This window comes from Orcinus orca, chromosome 3, assembly GCF_937001465.1.
Source record: "Orcinus orca chromosome 3, mOrcOrc1.1, whole genome shotgun sequence".
NCBI classification, from domain to species: Eukaryota; Metazoa; Chordata; class Mammalia; order Artiodactyla; family Delphinidae; genus Orcinus; species Orcinus orca.
The window spans coordinates 176,335,004-176,360,595 of record NC_064561.1 but is presented as its reverse complement, the minus strand read 5'-3'; the positions used below and the strand labels follow the sequence as shown (position 1 = coordinate 176,360,595).

General features: G+C 47.7%; 1 protein-coding gene and 1 long non-coding RNA gene across 4 annotated transcripts in view; both read left to right on the top strand.

Moving 5' to 3' along the window:
* Window positions 1-1,465: 1,465 nt before the first annotated feature.
* Window positions 1,466-25,592, top strand: part of ANKRD33B (ankyrin repeat domain 33B) — an 89,189-nt gene continuing 65,062 nt past the window's right edge. For all 3 annotated transcript variants that reach the window (XM_004274487.3, XM_033436587.2, XM_033436585.2), the window contains exon 1: window positions 1,466-2,011. In XM_004274487.3, coding sequence (XP_004274535.1) covers window positions 1,658-2,011 — 354 coding nt within the window. In that variant the 5' untranslated portion in view covers window positions 1,466-1,657. The remainder of the gene's footprint in view (window positions 2,012-25,592) is intronic.
* LOC117203059 (uncharacterized) lies at window positions 2,536-8,560 on the top strand. Its single transcript, XR_004485643.2, has 2 exons — window positions 2,536-2,672; window positions 3,402-8,560. It is a non-coding gene; the product is annotated as an uncharacterized LOC117203059 (long non-coding RNA).

The window sequence follows — 25,592 nt, the reverse complement described above, 5'->3', positions numbered from 1 at the left end:
CCTTCGGCAGGCAGTTCAAACTTCACTCTGGCCTCCACCGCCCACCCCGGGTATTTCTGACCGCGTTCCCCACTGTGGCCCTCAGCTTGCCCGCCCGGGGCCTGGGGTCTTCTAGTTTGTCCCCAGTGCCTGCGGCGGCCCGGTTTGGTTCACCTTTGCACCCCGAGGGCCTCTCACGCGCTGGCACCTGGCAGGCACGCTATTAAGAGCGGTGGAAAGAAAAGAAGGAAAGGAGGGAGAGGGGACAGAGAGAAAGAGGTGGTGTTTGCTTTGTGGTCTCCGCATCCGCCCCTGGATCTGCGATGCTTTCTGTCAAAGATGCAACACCGCCTACCCAGGCTCGGCGCGCCCTCACACCGCGCCTCCACGCAAAGACTTTCTAACGAGGATTTGGCCCACGGTGCATCCTCCTCCAGGAGGTCAGGGGCTCCCCGCAGCTAATCCTCAACCCCTGCACCGGGACCGACGGGGAGAGGCCAAGCGCCGGCCAGGGAGAGTCCGGGGATGGGACCACGGCCGTCGCCTGCGGGCCTGCTCTCTGGGTTTGGCGGCCAGCCGCGAGGTCAGCGCCCCGTCTCGGCTTCACGCAGTTAATCCGTCTCGACTCCGCAGATCCAGGGCACGGTGACATTGGCCAGGGGTGAAGGAGGAGGGAACCCTTCTGGCCTGGAGCCGCCCTTTCCCACCCAAATGTTACCCCCAGAGGCTCCTGGACACCTGCCCAGGGACGCTCTTCTAGGAGTAACCTGAAAGCGACAGCTGGTCCGGGTTCTGAGTGACCTGGGACTCCGCGAATCCTCCCCCCGCACCCCACGCCCCGCCCCGGGTTGGGACAACCCCGTGGCAGCACGGAGCTCCCAGTTCAGAGGGGCACCGGGGTGGACACCACCTCCCACGCATCCACTTGTCCTCCGTGCCCAGTGCGCCCCGGGGATGCCCGGGTCTGAAGCCGGGAGTGAAGTTGGCCCCGGAGCCCAGACTCCTGGGAAGATGCAAAAACGGGCTCCGAGCCTCGGACGCTGAAAAACTTCCCCCACCCCAGCCCGGAGGCCTGACGCCCTGGGCGGCTCCCGGCCTCGGGGATCTGGGCGTTCCCGACGCCAGGGCAGGCTCAGCCCGCGGCGTCCTCCGACCCCTACCTTCGCCCTCATCCCCGGGGCCGCCGGAGGGGAGAGGCGGGGCCGCCCGCCACAAGGGCGTTCGGGTTCTGTAGTTATTGCTTCTGGTTCTCGCGCGTGCATTTCTCCGCTCCCCGGCAAAGCAGTCGGGTGCGCTGTCCCCGCGGGGCCGAGGAGCCGCTGCTTCGCTCTTAACTTTTGGCAGGATCAGGCCTGCGGGCTCGGGACCCGGGGCGCGCGCCTCCTCCTGCGCGGCCGCCCCGCCCCCACCGGGTCCCCGCCCCCCCACCCCCCCGCGCCAGCCGGCCGCGCTCAGAAAGCCCCCGCGACTCCGCCCACCCCTTAGGGGCTTTCTTCAGCCTCCAGCGACTGGAGTCCTGGAGCGCAGCCGCCGGGCGCGCGTTTCCGCCGAGCTGGGGCGCGCAGAGCATTGCTTTTCTGGGGCCGCCAGAGACAAGAGGCGGTGACCTCGGTGCGCGCCCCGCGTCCCCGGCTCCTGGCCAGCTCCCCGGCCCCCGGCCCGCGCCCCGGCCGCCAGCATGGTGCTGCTGGCCGGGCCCGGGCCGGAGGGCGGCGGGGCGCGCCGCGTGTCCCCGCAGTCGCCGTCCCCACCCCGGGACGCGCAGGCCGGGGAGGACCCAGCTGACTTCGAGGAGTACGAGGACTTCTCGAGTCTGCCCGACACCCGCAGCATCGCCTCGGACGACTCCTTCTACCCTTTTGGAGCCGAGGAGGAGTACAGCTCCGTGAGCGCGGAGAGCGTCCCGGAGGCCGTCCCGGAGGCGGCGACCCTCCTGCGCGCCGCCTGCGCCAACGATGTGGGGCTGCTGAGGGCGCTGGTGCGGCGGGGGCCCAGCGCAGAGGAGGTGCAGGAGACCGACCGCAACGGCCGGGTAAGCGAGCGTCCCCGCAGGTTTCGGGTGCCCTCCGCGTACCTCCTATTGCCCGCGCCACCCGGATCCTGACTCTGTCCAGCACCCGCGGTGAACCCTTTTCCTCGCTCTCTGGGCGTGGGGCACGTGTGGAGCCCTGGGTGGCCTGCCCATCCCGGGCTGGGGTGGGGCGGCACGATTGATCTGCCTGAGGTCACAGAGCCGCGGGGGCCAACGCTAGTCCCGGCGTGCTCACCTCAGCCCCCTCTCGTTTCCCGCCCCCGGAGTCCTCTTACTCCTGCCTGGGGCCCGCGCCGGGATCCGGGTTGGAAGCCTCTCGCCGGTTCCCTTCACCCTCGGTCCCCTCTGACCGTCATCCTTGCTCGCCTGCCGGGGAGAGCCCTTCTGCCCAGAGCCCCACTTGTCCCCAGTCCTCGGCCCTCGCGCTGCCCCTGCACTTTCCCTTCCACGCCCGAGCGCGGATCGGCTTGTTCCTGCCCCCCGGGTTCGGAGTTTCCTCTGGGACCCCCTGCTTACCCGTAACCCTCCCCCCTCCCACGCCCGGCCGCTCCTGGTGACCCACGCGGTGACCTGCCAGCGTGATGTCCGACTTGGCTGTCTGCACGGTCACCGCGGAGAGCCAGGCCCCGGGGAGGGCCGCGGAGGGGCGCGCGCCCAGCAGGTAAGGCAGGCGGGCGTGGAGGCGGGGAGAGGCACGGGGTACGCATCAGTCAGGGCGAGACTCAGAGACGATGAGAAACACTTAGAAAAAGTTGGCTTGAGAGGAACTGGCTCTCACAACACAACCCACCAAAGCAGCTGGAGGGAAAAACCAAAGGGTGCCCACGGTGGCCAAGTCCCCGTGGTCTGTGCTGTGTGCCTAGTGGCAGAGATCTCACCTGATTGTCACATTCCCCGGTCCCCGGGGGATCCGCAGCCTCAGCCTGGCACAGATCGGGAGGGAAAGTGCTTTTGCTCGGGAGCCCACGCCTGATAAGAAAGATGTGCGTTTCCTTGGGAACTGGTGGGACCCTGTGCCTTTGGTTTATCTCAGGGGGCCGGCTGGTTCGCCCCCGACTGTGGTCTGGGCCCGGTTTAGGCAGACAGGAGCCCTTAGGCAGACAGGAGCCCCGGGGAGGGTCATTTTCTGCTGCTACACGTATGGTCTAACTTGACACAGCATTTGAACTTGGGGAAGGTTCTGCACTTGGTGTGATGTGTCAGATGGTGCCGGCCCTGAGGCCCCTAGGGCTGGGGGAGCTAACCTGGGGTCTCCGTGGGCAGATCACCCTGGTGGCGCTGGGACACCCGGCAATGACTGCACCTCAGCCCTCCCTCTGGTGGCCAGGCGGTGGGTGCTGTTTCTGCAGGCTCTGCTTTCACTTTTACTAAGGTGGCTTTTCACAAACAGATGCTTATGTGAGACCTCACTTTGCTGAAGCAGGTACCCAGGGCTGCTTTAAAGGAGGCCCGGTAAGCATCAGGAAGAACACGGGTGGGGTAGGTCTCTCCCGGGTTTCGGGCAGCCTGGGGTCTCCAGTGGGCAGGGGTGGGTCTGGCTCACCCAGCCCCCACTCTGAGGCTCCACTGGGCTGGGCTTTGTTTTTTCCTTTGGGGCCAAAAAATAAAAGTTGGAAAACAGCTGCATTGGAGACCACTGAGAACAGCGTAAACCATCCCCAAGGGGCTTGGGTCTGACGGACTGAGTTTCTGGGCCACTTGGAAAGCCCCTCCCTCAGTGCAGAGTCAGAGGAGGCTGGCTCCATCTTCCGAGCGCCCCTCTGCCTCAGTTTACCCGTTGTGATGTAGGGCTGACAGCAGCTCCAACCTCCCGGGGTTGTGAGCATGAGATGCCCTAACACACAGCGCTCTGACATGGCCGTGTTCACTGTCTTGTCCTGTTTTTCACTCACCTACCTTCTCCTTGCTCGGAAGAGCTATCCTCCAGCTTTTTACCTTTTTTCCTTCGGCCAGGCAAAGCTCTTTTTCTCTCTGCTTTTGCCCTTGATGAAAGAGCCTCCCTTTGTTTTTCTGCTTTGAGTCTCCTTTCTGCTCCCCACCAAATCTGGATGGAGAAATGGCACTCGGCCCACCAACAGCAAGACCCCCGGTTCTTTTATCTTCTGATCAGAAGGAGAGCGTACTGGGTTCTTGGCTTTGAAGGCGTGAGGCGAGAGCTTCTGTTCTTCCCAGTGGCTTCTTGATGCTCTTATCAAACAGCCTCTGTCTATTCTGAAACACTTTGAAAGAATAAAGTGTCTCAAGGTCCAAAACATGACCCTGTAGTGAATGGGAAAATGAGTGGTTATTGCAGACCTACTGTGTACAAAGCACCGTTTGGCGCTGCAGGAGACTTCAAGGTGAATCAAACAGTCTCTGCCTTTTAGTGGAGGAAGAACTCAGAGTAATAGTACCCAGTGCTTAGATAGTAATAGTACTCAGTGCTTATTGCCAAAGGCAGGATGTGAGAGGGGCCCTATAATAATGCAGAGCAAATGTCTTGGAAGCAGGGAGCTGAGGACAATTCTGGAAGCCCAGCAAGGGGAGCCTTTTGGAGATGGTGGTGGGAAGACATTCTAGCCAGACAGATGGAACGAAGGGGGTGGCGGCAAGTGCCGTGTGGTTGGTTGCAGTGCGGGATGATGTGGGTGCTAAAGCCCGAGAGGCTTCCCGGGGCTAGCTGATGAGAGGCCGGCCTGGAACAGCCGGCTAAGAAACAGGAAATCGGGACACAATGTGGTTTCAGCGTGCCAGGGTCCGACCTTGGGGCTGTGGTGTGCCTCCCCAGATGGCCATTCACTCACTGCCTTCAGGTTCTGGTCTGAAGGGCATCTCCTCAGGGAGACCTTTCCTCCCATGCCTAGCCAAGCCAGTGGCACTGGGAGCTGGGGAGGACAATCCAGGTGTTCAGAAACTAAGGGCTGAAATTGTATATAGGTAGGGTGGTCATCTGAGAGGACATGTGACATTCAAGTAAAGATGTAGAGAAGATAACTCGGGAAGAGCCCTCCAGACAGAGGGCACAGCATGTGCAAAGGCCCTGAGGCAGGAGCCCTTTGGGACTGGTCTATGATTAGTAGCAGTAAAAAAGCTTACAGAGAGCCCAAGAGCTTTTGCTGGAGGAGAGAGGTAATTGCATTAACTATAGAATTACAGGTACTGCCGGCAGCAGCTTCGCAGAAGAAAAATGTCTCTAAATGTTTTTTTTGCGGGGGGGAGGGTTTTGTTGAGCTGGTGATCTCTGGTCAGTTAAGAAGAGAGTTTTCCTGAGCTGACAGAGGTTTCGTTTGGTTGGAGTAACTAAGGATCATGTTTGTTTTAAGGTGTGTTCTTTCCTGGCTCCTGAGGTTTGTAGAATTTCGGGTGTGGCTCAACACAGTCTTCTAAAATATTTATTGCTCTAAAAGGATGGCGTAATTGAATATGCAACCTGTAAATATCTGTCAAACAATTCTTCAGCAATATTCAAAGTGTGCTCTGCTGTCTCGTACATTTATGCGTGTTTTGTTCCCACTGACACTGGGGCAATGGAAGCTACCACACTTCTTCTTAATTCTTCACTTCTCTCTCAAGGTTCAGCCTTACAGCCCTGACAGCTCTGCAGACAGTACTGAAACCAAAGGAAGTGTCTGTGCTGTGTTCACTGTTACAGAACGGCAGTTTGAATGTCAGACAGCTGCTCTTGTACCAAATTAGGCCCAATTATGCTAAATTTAAAATATTGTACTCCTTTCTTTTCTTTTTTTAATTTATTTTTATTTATTGATTTTTGGCCATGCCCCGCGGCTTGCAGGATTTTAGTTTCCCGACCAGGGATTGAACCCTGGCCCCCGGCAGGGGAAGCGTGGAGTCCTAACCACTGGACCGCCAGGGAATTCCCACTCCTTTCTTGATATAATTCTTCTCATGCATGTTTAAATTCCAGGGCCTCTTGCTGAAGTTTTTCGAAGGCCTCTCCAGCCATTTGCTCTATGGCTCAGGAAGGCCCACACTGCAGACCCAGTATGGGGGTGTCTCCCTTTGCTCCTGGGGGGCTTAAATGTTTCATAGATTTGTAGCAGTGACTGGGACCTTTAACTTGACATATACGTGAGAAATGTTTTGTTTCTGTTTTTGTTGGTTTTTTGAATGCCATAGTAAGATTTATAAACTTTGGAATCACCTTTCCCTAAAATGAGAATCAAGTTTGAACTCACACCCCCTTCTGCATTTACCAGGCCTCAGTATTCATGGGTTTGCATGCGCTTAGAACTGGCTAGTTGGTACTGAAAGTGAATTCTGGCCTCAGGCCTCCATACGTCTGTCGAGGGTCATCCAGCAGAGAAGGAGCCTGGCTTTGCTGTTTAGGGATGTATCAGTATGTTAGTGTGTTAGCTGCACATTCTGAAGTGTGGGAAGGGGGGTGAGAAGGGAGAATAAGCAAATTAGACTGGGAGCCCAGGGGGCCAGACCAGGGAAGCTGGAGTGAGTCTGGGAAAGCCTGGGCTTGGGACGGGCAGGCTGACAGGTGTTGGCCTCTTCCTTTCTCCACTGACCAAGATGGCTGCTCTGGGCCCAGAAGCAGTTGAGAGGCTCATTTGTTTTGTTTTTTCATTTTTTTTAAAAAAAAGGACACAGTTTTTTAAAGAGCAGTTTTAAGTTCACAGCAAAATTGAGGGGAGGGCATAGAGATTTCCCATATAGCCCCTACCCAGCCCCCCAGGCATATTCTGCCCCGTGCCCCCATTGTCAGCATCCCCCATCAGAGTGGTACATTTGTTACAACTGATGAACCTCCACTGACACATCCTAATCAGCCAAAGTCCACAGTTTACGTTAGGGTTCACCTTTAGTGTTGGACGTTCTGTGGGTTTGGACAAATGCGTGATGATGCTTATCCATCACTGTAGTATCGTATATTGTCCCACGTGTTCTTCATGTAAGTGTATCAGTTATCTATGGCCACAGCAATGCTGCATAACAAATAACTGTGAAACCTCATGGGTGTATACACCAGTCACATTTTGCTAAGGGTGGCCCAGCTCAGCCAGTCTCAGCTGGATTTGCTTTTAGCTGGGGTTGGCTGCAGATGGCAGGACTGGGAAGGTCTTGGCTGGGGTGGCTGGTCTCTGCTCCATGTGATTTCTTGTCCTCCAGCAGGCTGGCCCAGGTTTGTTCTCCATGGCAGGGCTCCCAGGAAGCAAGCAGAGCAAATAAGGTTCAGCGTCAATTCTGCTGAAAGAAGTTACAAAGCCAAGCCCAGATTTACCCTCTAAGTGTGAATTTGCTTTTGTTTGTAATGAATGCTGTTCACTAACCCTAAGCATTTCTGTTTACCTAAAATTTATTTTTATTGAAAAACATTTCAGATAGGTGCCCAAGAAGAGGATATCAAGACCCTCCCATGTGCTAATCATTCAGCATCAACAAGCGTCAGCCCCTGAAGGCCGGCTTTAATTTTGATGGAAAGGATTATAGGATTTAATGCCGCTTTTGGGGTGTGTGTGTGTATGAAGGTTTCAGAAACCTAGGAGGACAATTGTCAGGGGGTTTTGAAGCTGGAATGGATTTTAGAGGCTAGTGGTCCCCATCATTTTGTAGTAGAAGAAAGTGGGGCTCAGAGAAGAGGACAGCTAGATGTATCAGGGGAGCTGGGTTCTAGAATGACCCGGAAGCTATTCATGATCCTTCTTTTGACCCCCCGTGGGCCTCTCCAAGGGGCTTCTGAGCTTCCCACCTTTGCCTCCTGGCTGCCCATGAGGAATGGGCTACCTAGAAATTCTGTGAGGTGGTTTGGGTGATTTTCAACATTTGATTTCTTTTCCACCCTATGCTTGTAAAGGAGACTAAGGCAGGTGTTATAAAAATCTAAAACAATAAGAGAGCTTAGGGACCCTTTTGGAACCTCATTTATTCATCTAACATTCATATCAATATAATATGTGAGCTATTATTCAAAGCTATTTTGAATGACAACTTCTAGTAGATATGGCTACAGTTTAGGAAAAGCTTTAAATGTTATTTAGCTAATTGTAAGTTCAATTCCTCCAATCAGACCTTTAGGTCAGTAACTGATGGTTATAGGATTGTTCAAATTTTCTCTTTCTTCCTGAATCCACTATGGTAACCTCTATTTTTCTAGGAAACTGTTCCATTTTTTTTTCCCCCTGAGTTTTAAAGGTTAATAGTATGACGTTTTTACAGAGTTCTCTTTTTAATCTCTGCTATAACATTATTATATCCTGTTTTTCTACATTTTTGAATTTATGCTGTTTATCTTTTGTGACATATTGTCAAAAATATTAGTCTTTTCAGAGAATCAACTTTTGTTCTGGATCTGTTTCCTTCCTCACTATTTCATCAATTTCTGCTTTTCTTTTTATTCCTTCCTTCAGGTTTGTTCTACATGTAACTTTCAAAGTATCACTTTCATTTTTTTTCCCCACAAGTTTTGATATGTAATATTTTATTATTGTTGTGTTCTCATTTACGTTATGATTTCCTCTTTTTCTGACCTAGAAGTTATTTAGAATGGTGTTTAAATTTTTAAAATACATATTGTTAAGCTTTATTAAAATATTTATTTATTTATTTTGGCTGCGTTGGGTCTTCGTTGCTGCACGCGGGCTTTCTGTAGTTGCGGCGAGCAGGGGCCACTCTTTGTTGTGGTGCGCGGGCTTCTCATCGTGGTGGCATCTCTTGTTGCGGAGCACGGGCTCTAGGCGTGCCGGCTTCAGTAGTTGTGGCACGTGGGCTCAGTAGTTTTGGCTCTTGGGCCCTAGAGCGCAGGCTCAGTAGCTGTGGCGCACGGGCTTAGTTGCTCCGTGGCATGTGGGATCTTCCTGGACCAGGGATCGAACCCGTGTCGCCTGCAATGGCCCGCAGATTCTTAACCACTGTGCCACCAGGGAAGTCCCTAAAATAATTTTTAAAACCTGATCCAGAGACTGTGGTCTGCATGATATTTTGAAATTTCTTGAGACTGCCTTTACAGCCTATTGGGCCAGTAATTCTAAATCATAACCATGTGACATTTTATGATTCCTCCAAATTAACTCAAAACAGTTCCATATGTAAAACAATATGTAATTCCCTTTAATTAAAGGAAATAAGAAGGATGTAGAGAAGTTGTTAAAATATGTGAACAAAGGAAATAGGCTTTACTCCAGATGGTTGGGAAGTAATTCTTTTAGACAGCTGGTCGAATGAAGGTGTATGTATGGCTCTGTGTGTGTGTGTGTGTGTGTGTGTGTGTTCTTATGAGGTCGGATTTTATGATGAAGTAGGATGTTAAGAATCCTGGATGTCACTCAGTGTGTGTACAAAAAGAATAGAGACTGTTTTTAATGGTGTCCCTGAATTTGAAAGACAGTTGAAGGTGGCATTTACTTATTTATTTCTTCTAAGTCAGAGACACAGAAATTCGGGTAGACGTGAAATCCCGAGCGACAGTTGGCTTGGTGGCAAAATTGGATTAGAGTGGTGGGATTTGAGAGCAATTTCAAAGTAACGGAAAAGCAATGTATGCTTACAAAGGCACATCTACGTCAGCTCCGAGGAAGTTCACGTCCAAGGTAGGCATGTGATACGGCGGAGAACCAAGCGTTTCCCTCTGGCTTCTGTTTCTGAAACTTTACTGACTGTTGGGTTCGAGGCCACCCCTGGTGAGGGACATCCAGCGGAGGGGGTGTGGAGATGAGGCTGCCGAAGAGGCAGGAGCCCTGCTCAGGGGCAGTGCCTGCCCAGTAAAGGGTGTTACATTCACAGTAGCACATTTTCCGGAATAAAGGAAGACACGTGAAGTCAGTTTAAAAATAAAGGAAGATGCAGAAATTAGGCTGAGTGAAAAAAGAGTCCATCTCTAAGGATTATATGCTGTACGGTTCCGTTTATGTAACCTTCGCAAAGTAATGCAGTTGGAGGGATGGAGAACAGATTAGAGGTTGCTGAGGTTAGAGCTTTGGGGAGAGGAGTGGGTGGTACTCTAACTGGGACAGGCCTGCTTCTAGATTGTGTTGGTGGTGGTTATGGGGAGCTGCATGAGGGTTAAAATGGCAGAGAACCCCCCTGCCCACACACACACACGTGACTGGGGACACCTGAACAAGCTCTGTGGATTTCAGCCATGGCCATTTCATGATGTTCTTGTACTGTAGTCATGCAAGATGTTGGTATTGGGGAAGAACGCCCAAGGGGGCAACTTCCTGCCAGTCTATCACTATTTCAAAATCAAAAGTTTAGTAAAAATGAAGGAAGGCATGCATTACCTTTAATCTGCAGCCCTATCGCATGAATAAACTGGATTTTGGAAACTAAAGCAGGATCAGAGCTGGTTAGTACGGCGGAAGTGGGACCGACTGGGAGTATTGGGTGTTTGAACTACTGCTACTCGAGTGTGGTAAAACGAGTTAGCAGCATGGCTTCCTCTGAGCGTTTTTCCCAAATGCAGGATCCCAGGCCCTCCCTAGACATGCAGAACCAGAATCGACACTCACTTTAAGCTGGTCTTGGTGATTATGTACGCTTGTTGGAAGAGCTCTAGGACTTCATTCTGAGAGTAGTAAACAAGTGTGGTGGCCAAAGATGGCAGGCTTAGGTTGGTCACATGATCCTGGACAAGTCACATGATCTTTCCATCCTCAGTTTCCCCTAGATCCCCGTCTAGAAAACGGGGATGCTTTTTATGAGGCTAACAACACCTCACAGAGGTTCTAGGGCCTAAAAAAGTGACTTACACGTACAGCGGGTACCACATCACAGGCGCCTAGTGAGTGCGGCTGTTGTTTCTATGGGTGAGTTAACCTCAAGATGGGTGTCCAGGCCTGCTGTTTCAATTTCAGCCAAGGGAAGAGATGGGAGCACATGAAACCTCTAACCAAAGAGGAGTGGTCGAGAAAATGGTGTGTCCGCTTGGTAAGGACCCTTTTGTAAGTGTAAACATTAGTTAAGAGGGTCGATCTCCTGTTACGTGTTCATACCGCAAGGAAAGTGGCAATTGGAGCCATGGGTGCAGGTGAAGCAGGGTGGGTGCGGGTGGAGGGGCAGGGCAGGGGCTGGGGCCACATCTGGGCACATCTGGGGAGCACCTGTGATTGCGGGTGGGGGGAGGCAGAGGCTTGGAGGCGAATGAGCGGGCTCCAGACTGACGACCAACGAGGAAGCAGAGCGCCCCAAGCAGGGCAGAGATAACCATTGTGCCAGGGACGGTCACGAGCCCTTGTCCTTTCTTCAGCATTTCCCGTGAGTTCAGGTTAGGGCAGAGCTCCGGATGGGAGCCCTCGTGCATCCCGGGACTTTCAGGGCCTGATTCCGTCGTGATGTCCTGCCGTGAACAAGCAGCTGCTATGGGTCCCCAAAGTTTCCTTCCATTTCTGCTTCTCCTCCACTTTGTCAAGACAGGCATCCCCAAGGGGCTGGCCCTGCCCACTCCGATCAGGAGGGCCAGGGTGCATCGCTGCCTTCTAGACCTTCCAGCTCTTGTATTTGGAAAACACAGTAGTCGTGCGCTAAAAATAGCAGTGGTGACACAGCTGCCGGGAAGGTTTTGCGGAGCTGTGAGTCAGGCCTTCTTTCCTTGGTCATAGGAAATGGGTGGGTTTCTAGGAAATGAATTCCATGTACAGCGGCGCCGGGATGGCCCGATGGCCAGCTGGGGGTGCGCAGTCCTCGTGTCACCTGACGACGCTTCTCCCTGCTGACCGTCGTGCTTCAGATGATCCAGTGCTTTGGGAGCCAGTTCATCCGCAGTGAAAAGGGACACAGGAGACACTGTGGAGCAGGGGAAAGAGTGACTCAGGTGTGTCTTGTCACCTACACGTTCCTCCTCTTTTGAGGTCCCCAGGCTCAACCTCCATGTGCTGTGATGTCCTGCCGTGAACAAGCAGCTGCTATGGGTCCCCATATGGTGGGAGGCATCCACTGGCCCTACAGAGGGATCAACTTGCTCTGGTCTGCCCAGGATTTTCTCATGTTGGCACAGAAAGTCCCACATCCTGGGAAACCCCTGTGCCCCTGGCCAGCTGGGGTGGTTGGTCACCCTACCTAGGAAAGCCACTCCCGTGTTGGGACCACACACAGTGTCACCTCAGAGAAGCTGAAAGGCCCACTGAATGCAGAATTCCTCCTTTAGCGGAATCTGGAAACCCTACTTTGGAGGAAAGGTGCTGCATTAAGTTATGGTATCTGGGGCACACCCACTGGGAGGGAAGCTTTTGCCTAAATGCAGTCGCTTAGACTGGGTTCTTTGATCACAGGACAGAGCTGTCTCCCAAGGGAGACATTATCTTGGGAGGCTTTTGGGAGACAGCAGAGCCCTTGATCGGGAGGGCCCATGGCGGGAGGGCCTGGAGCTGGGTGAAGTCTCCACTGCCATACATGAAAAGTAGAATAAATACATTTTTCTAAGAAATTCAGCTACTTAAAATGCACCAGGGAATCTCTGGTGAATTTGTTTTTTATAGAAATAATTATTTAAGAATGTTGTTCGGTGTAAGCAAATCTAAATCCTTTGGGTTTGTTTAGAGTGAGGTACAAGTGTATGGAGTTAACTCATGTCGTTTGTGAAAGGCAGTGAGTTACAGTGATTCTGCTAATAATACTATTGGGTCCAAGAATACTTAAGATACCGTTACATTGTTTTTTAAAATAACCTAAGGTTAATTTGGTTGAGGGGCCTTTGAAAATAACTGAAAACTCCTCAACATTCTGTTTGCACCTGGCAAGTTCCATCTGTCAACCTGCAAATGGCTTGGTTTCAGCATAAGTGTTTTAGCAAATGCGTGGAGTCTGTCTTTCCTTATCAATAGCATGCATACTTTAGAAAAAAGTCAAAGTAAGAAGCAAAAAGACTTGTTTTTCAAAGAAGTGGATATTCCTGAATGTTGAGTATTAAAACAGGTTTTAGTCCATTTGGGCTGCTGTGACAGAATACCACAGACCAGGGGGCTTATGAAAATCAAATAAATCAAACATTTATTTCTCACAGTTCTGGAGGCCGAAGTCAAAGGTCAGGGCCCTGCGGATTCGGTGTCTGGTGAGGGCCCGATTCCTGGTTCGTTAGGCGGCCGTCTTCTCTCTGTGTCCTCACCGGACGGAGCAGGGGAAGGAGGTCTGTGGGGTCTCTGTAGGGACAGTCATCCACCCTCATGACCTAATCACCTCCCAAAGGCCCCATCTCCTAGGACCATCACACCTGGGGGTTAGGATTTCAGCATATGAATTTTGGGGGGACACAAACATTCAGTCGAGAGCAAAACACATCAACTACTGAAGGAATCAGTAAAAAAAAAAAAAGCATTTAAAGTGTCTTTCCACTTGCAGAAGAGGTACATAATTTTTCAAAATTTGCTATGTGTATGACTTTCTTTCAGAAAATTCCAGAGTCCCTATGTGGAAAATTGGATGGGTTTACATAAAGAGAATACCCATATCTAAAAATAGGGAATCCTGCTATTCTGTGATTTAAAACAAAAGTTCAGATGAATAAAATGAAATCATTGAAAATTAAGTAGTCACAAGATGCTTAGAAATAGAAAAAAAAAAGATTCTCAAAGAAAACAGAGCCTTTGAAGTTCTAAGTGATGGGAAATCCCCAAAATGCCAAATAAAAGGAAATAATCTAAAAAGGAAAGTGAAGAAAATGGATTGTTTTTTAAAAAGCAGTATTGATATATAATTCACATACTATACAATTCACCCATTTAAAACCGTACAATTAAGTGATTTTTTTAGTATATTCACAGATACGGGCAGGCATCACTGCAGTCCATTTTAGGACATTTTCATCACCTCAGAAAGAAAACGTGTACCCTTCGGCTGTCACTCCTCTATTCCCCATTCCCTCCAGCCCTAAGCAACCGCTAGCTCCTTTCTTTGTTTACATTACTTATAAAAGGGTTTTTATGAAAGATGAACTCTATGCCAACATATCTTGACAGTTTTCTCAGCAAAGGAATACAACGCACTTCACCACAAGAGGTGCCTGCCAGACAGGGTGACGTGTGTGGGTTCTGCCTTCAGGGTCTTAACTCTGAGTTTCCTATAAATTATGGTGTATGATAAAAAATTACGTTTTTTACAAAGTATGCAAAGTCCCAAACTTGAACCATTTCACAGTGAGCCTTGGGCCTAGCTGTCCTTTTGTTCACCTCTACTTGGGCTTGCTGACCTGTCGCTGAGGTCCTCAAAGTGTGGCCTCCGTTCAGCAGTGTCAGTGGCACCTGGGGCCTCGTGACTCGGGAACTCTGTTGAACAGATCAGCACTCTGTTCAACAACCTCCCAGGGGATTCTGATGCGCACTTTGGGTACCACTGCTCGACTGCATTTCCATCTTCTGTTTAATGTTTCTGCCAGCTCTGCCTAGGAGGCTCTCTCTCCACCTGGGCACGGCCTGGCTGTCTGAATATTTTGAAGAGAGGATGGAGGGCCAGCCTGGCTTTGCCCTTGTCTGGGTTTTCGGGGCAGGGGACGTGGGAGGTGCCCAGTGAAGGCCGCGGATGGACTGTCACCGCTGTCCCTGCCCCTCTGAGTGCAAACCCCTCCCTCAGTGGGCTTGGTCTCCACTTGCCCCTGACCCGGCCACTGTCCACCGCCGCCTCTCACGGCCTCTTCCATCTCTTTCCCTTCTTACATCTTTGGATCTCTTCTGTCATAAAAAAGAACACACATGCACAAACTCCAAACAAGCCCAAGACTCACTTGCCTGCAGGCTCCTGAAGTTCTCTGCTTCCCAAGGCCAAGAGTGTGCGGGGCTGGCGGGTGCCTGCCCGGTGCCCAGCCTTGACCCGGGGGCTGGGGGGCTCTCCTGCCCCAGCTCGCTCTGTTCCGGCACCTTCTCTGGCTGCCCCTGCAGCTCAGTCTTCAGCTTCATTGTTGGGGCTTGTGAAAGCGTCCCTTCCTGGGTCCCGGCCTCACCCTCTTGAGCTCTGATTTCTTCCCTCCCAACCCACCCCTTGGACCTGCTCATGGCCGTGGCAGGGCTGCCTGCCTCCCCTCCCCCACAACATTTTGGGCACTGTTGTCTGCATGATCTTGACCGTGGCCTGACTGGGGGTGAAAGCATCCATTCCCTGCAGCTGGGATCACGCCTCCAGAAGCCACTTCCTGGGACTCCATAGGTCTCGCACACATTGCCCCCTTCCGGTTTCCCCTGGGCCTTCTGGTTGCCACTTGTTGCCCTGAGGCTCTCTTAACCCGCTTCTCCCTTTACTCCCTGTGCTGGCTATTTTTAAGTGTCAGCTTGGTTAAGCTATAACACCTGGTTATTCAACCAGACTAGTGCCATGAAAGTATTCTGTGCATGTGGTTAACAGCCACAATCAGTTGACTTGAACTCAGGATGACCACGGACAGTCTGGGTGGGCCTCATCCAATCAGTTGAAGGCCTTAAGAGCAAAAGCAGGTTTCTTGGGAGGAAGGAATTCTGCCTCCAGACAGCGGCATCAGCTCCTGCCTGAGTTTCCAGCCTGCCAACCCCACCATCGTGTGAGCCAGTTCCTTAAGTGTCTGTATCCCCTGTTGGTTCTGTCTCTGCAGAACGCTGACTCGCGTATTTCTTGGGAATCTCACTTGCTTGTCAGAGCCCCCCGGGCTTGCACAGCTGATGCCAGCTCTCAGCCCTCGACTGCTCTCCTAAGAGTCACACTTGCATTCAAGATCAACTTCAGGGTTTCTCCCGCTAACCTCCCAGCATCTTGTACTTTTCTGTGAAGTCATCCCAACGCCCCAGCCCCAACTTTTGGGCACCATTTCTGTTGCCAAGACTCTGTGGGGATGTAACCTGTGCAGCTCCAGCGCTCTGTGTGTGAGAGGGCCTGTGTTTGGTGTGCTGCTCTGCTGTTGCCGTCTTGACATTCTTAATGACTTTGAACCTGGGGTCCCTTGTTTTCACTTGGCACTGAGGCTACAAATTACGTAGCTGACTCTGATTGCCCCATGCTGCTGGCTGCTCATATTTGCAACCCTGGAGGTGACCCAGCCTCGCTCAACTCCCATTTCCAGTCATGTTCTAAGCACTGCACAGTCTCCAGTGATGGTCCCCACTTTTCACTGGAGTCTCACCACCTCTCTAGCTTGAGGCTTTGAGACATCTCACTTTAACAAATGTGGTACCTCCTCTCCGGTCTCCCCACTGCATCTCACCACTTTCCAGTCTGTTGTGTGACTACTGGATTTATTTTCATTTGTGTGGCTCGTGTTACAACAGGATCATCTTCAGAAGCCTTTCCTTGAAGGCCCCTGACAATAGTGTTTCAAATGCCTGCCTGATTTTCCGCGGTTTCCTTTTGTGTCACAGAAGTGGGTGACTTTCTGTCCCCACAGCCATGGTAGATCCTTATTCTCCCTGGGACACACATCGTTCGCTTCTCTCTACTGCAAGGCAGTGTCACCTTCCCCGTGAACTCCCGTGCCCCTTGCTGGATGGTTTCTTTCTGACTTTGGAATCTCATCACAATTTGCAATTTGTTTATGAAACTCCTTTCTTTCTGCTTTGTTTTATAACTATTTGTTGATAATTGCTGTCTCTGAGCTTGATGAGCTCCATGAGGGAAAGTCCTCAGCATCATTCATTCAGCGTGTGTTCTCTTCAGTCAAACAGAGTTTGCTGCACATAGTAGGTGATTTGTATCTGCTTATTGGATAAAATTGGGCTACTGTGTCTTGCTGCCAGTTATATAACCTTGATTTGAAAATACTTAAACAGATAGTTTTGGGTCTTACATTTAAGCCATTAATCATTTTGAGTTGATTTTTGTGGTTGGTGTAAGATAAGGGTCCAATTTCATTCTTTTGCAAATGGATACAGTTTTTCCAATACCATTTACTGAAGAGATTATCCTTTTCCATTGTGTATTCTTGGCGTCTTTGTCTAAAATTAGTTGACCATACATGGTTGGGTTTATTTCTGGGCTCTCTCTTCTGTTCTGTTGATCCATGTGTCTGTTTTTGTGCCAATACTATACTGTTTTGATTACTATAGCTTTGTGATATAATTTGAAATCAGGAAGTGTGATGCTTTCAACTTTGTTCTTCTTTCTCAAGATTGCTTTGGCTAGTTGGGGTCTTTTGTGGTTCCATATGGATTTTAGGATTCTTTTCCCTATTTCTGTGGAAAATGCCATTAGAATTTTGATAGGGATTGTGTTGAATCTGTGTACCTCTTTGGATAGCATGGACATTTTAACAATATTAATTCTTCTATATCTTTCCATTTATTTGTGTCTTCTTCAGTTTCTTTCACCAATGTTTTATAGTTTTCAGTGTAAAGATCTTCACCCCCTTGGTTAAATTTATTCCTAGGCATTTTATTCTTTTTGATGCCGTCGTAAATGGGATTGTTTTCTTGATGTCCTTTTTGGATAGATCTTGGTTGGTGTAAAGAAATGCAATTGATTTTTGCGTGTAGATTTTGTATCCTGCAACTTTACTGGACTTGTTTATTCTAACAGTTTTTTTTTTTTTTGGTGGAGTCTTTAGGGTTTTCTCTATATAGGATCATACCATTTGCAAACAGATAATTTTACTTCTTCCTTTCTTATTTGGATGCCTTTTATTTCTTTTTCTTGTCTGATAGCCCTGGCTAGTACTTCCAGTACTGTGTTGAATAGATATGGTGAGAGTGGTCATCCTTGCCTTGTATCAGAAGTTAGAGGAAAGACTTTCAGTTTTACCCCATTGATTATGATGTTAGCGGTGGGCTTGCTATAATTGGCCTTTATCGTGTTGAGACTTCTCAACCTTGGCACTACTGACATTTGGGGCTGAATAATTCTTTGTTGTGGGAGTTGTCCCACGCATTGTAGGATGTTGAGCAGCTGCCCTGGCCTCCACCCACTGCATGCCAGTAGCGCACCCGCCCTGCCCCAGTGTGACAACCAAAAATGTCCCCAGACATTGCCAAATGTCTCTGAGTGGGTGGGGGGAGCAAAACCACTCCCTGCTTGAAAATTACTGAAATAGAGAATAAAGGCAGCAAAATTGTTTGAGTTGTGGACAAGAGTGCCTTTTACATGGAGAAATTCCCGAGGTTGTAGAAGGATCTAGAGTATTTGTCAAGCCTGGTTGCTCTCTCCTCCCTCTTCTCAGTGAAAGTTTGGTCAGGTGTTGTTTAAAGTGAAAGAATTTACATGGCTTAGCGGAAAAATTATATCCACCAGCTCCTCCGAGTCCACAAAATGAGAGAAACCTATGATTAGAATTGCCAGCACTTGTAAACACTCCTCAGTTTCTTATTTGGAGTATTTCTGGTTAGAATCTTAACATTTGACCGTATTTTCCTTTTGATAAATACTCGTAATTGGACAAGTTGTGCTTTTAAAAATGTAATACGAGGAGATTAGCCCCAGGAGGCATGACACATCCACTCTAGATTTCAGAGTCTGCCTTTCACGGTGATCACTCCATCTTCATCCAGACCCAGGAGGACCTTGGAGACGGCCATCACATGCTCAGTGGACATTTAATTGATAATGAAGCTTATGAGGAGCCAGAGATGACCATTTCATGCCTAGCAAGGTGGTGTGCGGTGCATTCTACCAGGAAAACTATCAAACGCTGTGCAGCAGTTCCTCCTTTAAAAAGAAATGTCACAAAAAAGTGTGTACCCTGCACCAGGCACTGTTCTAGGGAACAGAGCGCTGAGCAAAGGGGGGAATTCCCATTCAAATGGGTCTCACATGCTTTTGGGGAGGAGGAGAGGTAGACCAGGCAGGGCACGGGTTATGCAGTGTTGGGTGGATGCTGAAATTCTCCCTGAGGAGAGAACCTTCGAGTAAAGACACTGTGGAGGGGAGAGTCTCCCTGCATGGTTGTAGAGGAAGATTGGTCCAGGCAGATGGAGCAGCAAGGACAAAGGCTGTGAGGTGGAGGACCTGGAATGTTCTGGAACAACCAGGAGGCCAGAGGGGCTAGTGCAGAATGAAGTGGGGGAGCCGGCAGGAGCAGTGGTCTCGTGATACTACTCAAGAGACAGACTTGGGCAACCAGTTAGAGCAGCAGAAAAAAGACCCACTTCCACTCAGATGTGAAAGTTTTAGTAATGTCTCACTGCGATTTGGTGCTCTTTCAGGAGGACAGAGCGTTCCAGGCCAGAGGTTTTTTAGGACTGGTGTGGTGAGCTTGCCTATTGCATCATACCTAACTGGACTGATGCCTTTTCAATATTCATGTAATTAGATCATCAACTATTTCACGGATGCACATAGCATTTGAAGCTGAGCTCCCCAAACACTGTCCTTAGATTGACAGATCTGTATTTAGGCTTGTCATCTGGTGTCCTTAAGCTTTGCTTTTTATTATTTGTTTGTTTGTTTATTTATTTATATTTTTTGGCCACGCCGCACAGCATGCAGGATCTTAGTTCCCGGACCAGGGATTGAACCTGCGCTCCTTACAATGGAAGTGCAGTGTCTTAACCACTGGACCGCCAGCCAAGTCCCAAGCTTTGGCTTTTTAGATCTGACTTCAAGTCTGGGGGATCATTTCTTGAACAGGAAATTTAAGAATGTGATTATGTGAGTCTGTGGAGCACGAGGCTTCCCTCTTATGAAAGGAAACCCCGAGAAAACCCCCTAAAACTAAGAAACACTTCCTGGGGGCTTGTGGCTTCCCCTGTTGGCCTGTGGCCTGGCTGCCCAGAGGCCTGTCTGTCTGAGAGGTGTGCTGGGTGCCCGGTCGGAAGAGGAGGTGCTGGGCTGTGGGGTTTGATGGGTTTCCACCCGGGTTTGAGAACACCACATGAGGCATGCATCAAACAGAGAGATGCGAGGTTCTGGGGTCAGAGATTCAGGATGGCACCTCTGAGCCCTGCTAGGCCCCTCCCACCTCCTTCCTCACCTGCATGGAGGCGCCCATCCATCCTCCACCCTTTCCAGATCTTCCCTGATGCCTTCTCAGTGCCCAGGGATGATGCCTTCTGCATGCCAGGCCCTGGGCAGGAGCCTGGAGGCCCAGAGAGCTACAAGGCCTGGGGCCCCGTCCTCAAGGAACCGACAAACGGCAACATGGTCTTGAGAGTTTCTCCATGAGCTCAGTGTCCCACTGAGTAGTACAGTTGACGGTTGAACAATGGGGGGTTAGCGGCTCCACCCTCCTGTGCAGTGGAAAACCCACACAACTGCCATCTCTGTCTGAAAAACAAAGGAATTGATAAGTGACTCACCCAAGGGCAGGAAGCAGAAACAGTTTGGACAGTCTGGACTCAAACCCCAGTTGTTTTGCATTCATATGTTGTGATCTCTAATCAGAAACTTTCCCTCACACTTAGTTGATTTCAAGATCTGTAAAATGAAAATACATACTATATTTATTGAAAAAAGTACATGTGTAAGTGGACCTGTACAGTTCAGACCCATGGTGTTAGAGGGTCGGCTGTATTTCTCTTTTCCATTATGTGATAGTAGGAAATCATGCAACTCTACAGGAAGGAGAAAGAGCCAGGGGGTCTTTACCTGGTTGGAAGTCATTGTCTGAATCTGATACACTGTGAAAACACCATGTGTATGCGTTCCTGTAACTCACTGTGTGTGTGTGTTTACATATGTGTATAATGTTTTCTTATCTCTATTTTCCATCTAGTTCATTACAACATTAGACCAACAGAATGGTTCTTGTCTGGTCTTTTCATGCTTAATTTTTTGGTGTGCTCTCTTTTGTGTGTGTGTGTGTGTCTGTGCTCTCTTAATGTTTAATTGAGGAAATTACTGTTGGTCTCCTGTAGTCAGAGCTGATTCAAACGGGAAAAGATTTTTCCAGTGCAAATGTGAGTCTTTTCCACTACATTTACATTTCTCTGGTCATTATCATGTGTTTCCTGGCTCTCAACAGCAGTATGTGCTTGGCTAAGAGGTTGGGAGACCCTTTTGCTTGCTGAATTTCAAGGGGCAATGAAGTTGGGGTACATGAAGGTTTCATTGGGCAGACGTTTCTGATGCTAGTGTTTTGTGAAACTCCTTCTGGATAGAGCTTGGTTTTTTGCTCTGAATGAATGATCACACCACCCTCTGATCCTTGCTCCTTTACTCTGACATTTAACAGTAATATTTATTAGATATTTCTTTCTGCTTCCAATAGAAATATTTAGGTGTGGAAAATGGGAAAAAAAAAGTACAAAGGAGAAAATAAAAACAAGTGACCAGTACCTGGAGATAAAGAAGTTAACGCTTGCTATGACCTGTTCATCTGTTTATCTGTCTCCAAAGTTTATCTTATAAATACCATTTTGGATGCTTTTTTCACTTCTAAGCATACTCTGAGCTCATTTCTATATTAAAAGTGCTTTAGAATCTTGATAAAACCCATTTCTGTACGCATCCTAGTTTAGTTAATCATTTTGGGGCGTTTTGGTGGTTTCTGAGATTTTGCTCTGTGGATAATGCTCTGATGAATGGATGTCTTAGTATATCTTTTATTGGCACTTGGAGCATTCCTTTTCAGATCAGTTCTTAGAACGTATATTAGCTTTACGAGTATGAGCCTTTTAAAGGCCATTTTACTTTCTAGGAAGATTGTACTTATTTCTCCTTCCACCAGCAGGCAATAAAACTGCCTGTTTTGCTGTATCCTCATCATGCAGCACATTAATTATTAAAAATGTTGACATGGCTTATTGGTCTTTGCAACATTAAAAGTCATACATGCTTATTGTAAATATTCAGAGAACATAGATAGGTAAAATGCCAAATACGAAAATCGCTGATCTAGAGATAATTAAATTTTTTCGATATAATCTGAGTCGTTTCTTATGCTACATGTAACCTACTTTTTTCCTTAGCAACTTATTGAGGCACTGTTTCCATTTCTGCACATACACATCATTATTTTTAATGACTGCAATATATTCTGTATTTTGGATATTTTAAACTTTTGACTTCCTGATGGACATTGAGGTTATTTCGAGTTTGTCATTTATGAGCACTACAGCAATTTGCATATATCTTTGCACACTGATCTGATTATTTTTAAGGAATTGTTGGGTCTTGAGTGTGGATCCACGTGGTGGGTCCTGTTATTTTCACAAAGACTTCTGCCTCTCCCTGGAGCAGTAGACTTCTCTCTCTGTGTAGCGTCATGTTTGGCTGGCCTCTTGCTCTGGCAGATTCAGTGTGAGAAGTGACTTGAGTAGCTTTGCTCATGATTTTTAAGACCCAGCGTACGCTCTGCCATCCCCTCTTTTCCCTCAGTGATGAAACTCGTGACATTCCAGGTAGAGAGAAAACAACATGGGACAGAGCTGCAGCCCACTTACAGTGGACATGTCATGTGGGAAAGTAGACTTTTGTCATAGCCATTGAAATTTGGGGGTTGCTTGTTACTGCCACATGACCTGCTTATCCTGACTGGCTATAATACATGGTAACAAATTGCCCTTTAGGAAGAGTGAACCTGCTTGTGTTCACCAGCACAATAAGAGAGTGCCTTTCCTTCCACTTTGCCAAAGCTAGTTATTTTAACTCTTTTTAATCTTTTCTAACTCATGGTCAAAAAATGATAACTCACTTTAACATGTGTGTCTTTGATGACTAGTGAGGTTAAAACATGTTTCCTATAACATGTTTACTAGCCGTTTAGTTTTCTTCTTTCTTTGATTTACTTCTTCATATCCCTTGCTCTCTCTTTTTTTTGGGGGGGGTTAATCTGTCTTTTCTTCCTGAGTTCTAAGAACTTAAAAAATATGCTTAAGATATTATTCTTTGTCTAGCACATGTTCCACATTGTTTTTCAAGTTGGCATGTATTTATTTTTATTTATTTATTTATTTTTGGCGGTACGTGGGCCTCTCACTGCTGTGCCCTCTCCTGTTGCGGAGCACAGGCTCTGGACGCGCAGGCTCAGCGGCCATGGCTCACGGGCCCAGCCGCTCTGCGGCATGTGGCATCGTCCCGGACCGGGACATGAACCCGCGTCCCCTGCATCGGCAGGCGGACTCTCAACCACTGCGCCACCAGGGAAGCCCCGGCATGTATTTTTTAAATCTTATTTGGGGTTTGTAGAATTTCTTGAATTTTTGGCTTGATATCTTTTGTCAGTTTGGGAAGATTCTTTGCCACAGTCTTGTCAAATATTGTTTTGTCTCATTCTTTCCCGCCCCCCCCCCCAACATTCTATGACACCACATTCCCATATATTAGATCTTTCTACCATGCTCCATGTATCTCTTACGGGTTTTTTTTCCCCCTATCTTTTCCATCCTTTTTTTCCTTGTCTGGGCATTTTTGGTCAACTCATCTTCCAGTTTACTAATTCTCTTTTTAGCTTAATCTGCTTCTTAAAATTCTTAGTTTTAGTTATTATATACTTTATTTCTAAAACTTTTGATTCTTCTTCAGATTTCAGTTCTCTGCTAAAATTCTCCTTTTGTCGTTACATGTGAATTATGGTCTCATACCTTCAGTATCTGTGTCTCTTGGAGATGTTTTCTATTGTCTGTCTGTTCTTCTCTTGGTCCTTTCTCCTGATATCTCTGGTAATTTGTTGTTTTTAATGATGGACACTGTATATGGAAAATTGAAGTAGTTCTAGATAGTGTTGTCTTTCACCAGAGAAGATTTAATTTGCTTCTGGCAGCCAGAGTGGGGCAGATGATAGTAGGCTACATAGGTCTTTGTAAGGTCTGTCCTGTCTCTGGCTTGCCTTACTTGTGGGCCTAGCCCTTTGGGCTTCCCACAGAAAACGTGGGGTGTTCAACAGGCCTGTCACCCTTGGCAAGGCGTGAACTCCCATGCTGTCTCCTTAACCCTTGAGACTGTGATCGACTCTGCCTGAGGCCTCTGATCATTGCTGCTGCTCTCTGCTTGGTTTCTCAGTCTCTTAGCCTTTATGAATCAGCAAATACCATGATGGGAAAAGGGATGAGAGTGGAAGCTTATCTCAGGGCGTTCACCTTCTTTCTTGGACATTGGGCCCTCAAGTCCTGGTTGTCTGGAAAGTCTGACGCCTCCAAATAGATTTAAAAACAAATGGCTCAGTCTTACTGTTCTCAGTGGGAGAATGGATCAATCAAACCTGGTTTTTCATGGCTGAACGGGGAAGTTCCTACCATTTGCCATTTTACTTTCTTTATACTATTTTGCTGAGAAGGAATAGATTTTTGTTTAGTCAGATTTATCTGTCCTTTTCTGTGTGGTTTCTGGCTTTGCTATCATGCTTTGAAATGCTTTTTTAAAGCAAATTTAATAGTTATCTAAATTTTCTTGCAGCATTTTTATGGTTGTATGTTATTTAATGATTCATTTTGGCATAAGACGTAAGGTAAAGATCCAACCTTATTGTTTCCCAAATGGCTAGGGCATTTGTCCAACACTGTTAACTGAGTAATCCATCTTCTGTGAATATCTGAAGTACCATCTTTTTTGTTAGGTATGTGGTGTCTCATTACTATTTTAATTTGTTTACTAGTGATTTTTCTGTTATTTATCCATTTAAAATATTGTACTCTTAGTATATTTACGCTGATATTTAATATATTTCTGTGATTACTTAACTAGTCCTGTATATGTCATTAATTTTGGTTACTGCTTTTAAATTTCCTTTTAATTTTGCTTATGACTTTTTATATAAATGGAAATTATGTTTTCATGTACAGTAAAATTTTTATTTGTTCTTTTATTCATTGTTATTACGCTGTTGAAACCCTTCCTTGTCTCACGATCAGTTAACTATTTTAGGATGTAAATATGTATGTATATATTTATTTTTGCTCTTAATTTTCTTTGATCTGTATTTTGATATATGGAATGTGTGTGTGTGTGTATTTTTCCTGCATAATTGTCAACTTTTCAACAATGTTGGTTAAATAACCCATCCGTTTTCCAGATTCTTCTTTAAACACACCTTGACCTTTAATGACAAGGGTCTTATTTGCTTAATTTTTTCCCATTTAATATACTTTTTTATCCTTCTTAGTATTTTGCTCTCCTCTTCCCATTTTTAAAAAACTGAGGTATAATTGACATATAACGTTATATTAGTTTCAGGTGTACAAGATAATGATTAAATATTTGTATATACAGTCGCCCTTCTGTATCCACGGGTTCAGCACCTGCAGATCTGCATCCATAGATCAAAAATATTTGGAAAAAAAATTCCGGAAAGTTCCCAAAAGCAAAACTTGAACTTGTTGCCAGCTGGCAACTATTTCCACAGCATTTCCATTGTATTTATAGCTATTAACATAGCATTTCCATTGTATTTATAGCTATTTCCATAGCATTTACATTGTATTTATAGCTGTTAACATAGCACTTACGTTGTATTTATAGCTGTTAACATAGCATTTACATTGTATTTATAGCTGTTAACATAGCGTTTACGTTGTATTAGGTATTATAAGGAATCTAGAGATGATTTAAAATATATAGGACAATGTGTGTGGGTGATGTGCAAATACCATGCCATTTTTATATAAGGGACTTGAGAGTCTGCTGGTTTTAGTATCTGTGGGTGTCTTGGAACCGATTCCCTGGGGATACCAAGGGCCGACCGTCTTGTGAAATGACCGCCACAGGTCCAGTTAACATCCATCACCACCCATTAGCACATTTTTTTTTCCTTCTGATGATAATGTTTAAGATCTTCTCTCCTAGCAACTTTCAAATATAAAATACAATATTGTTAACTGTAGTAACC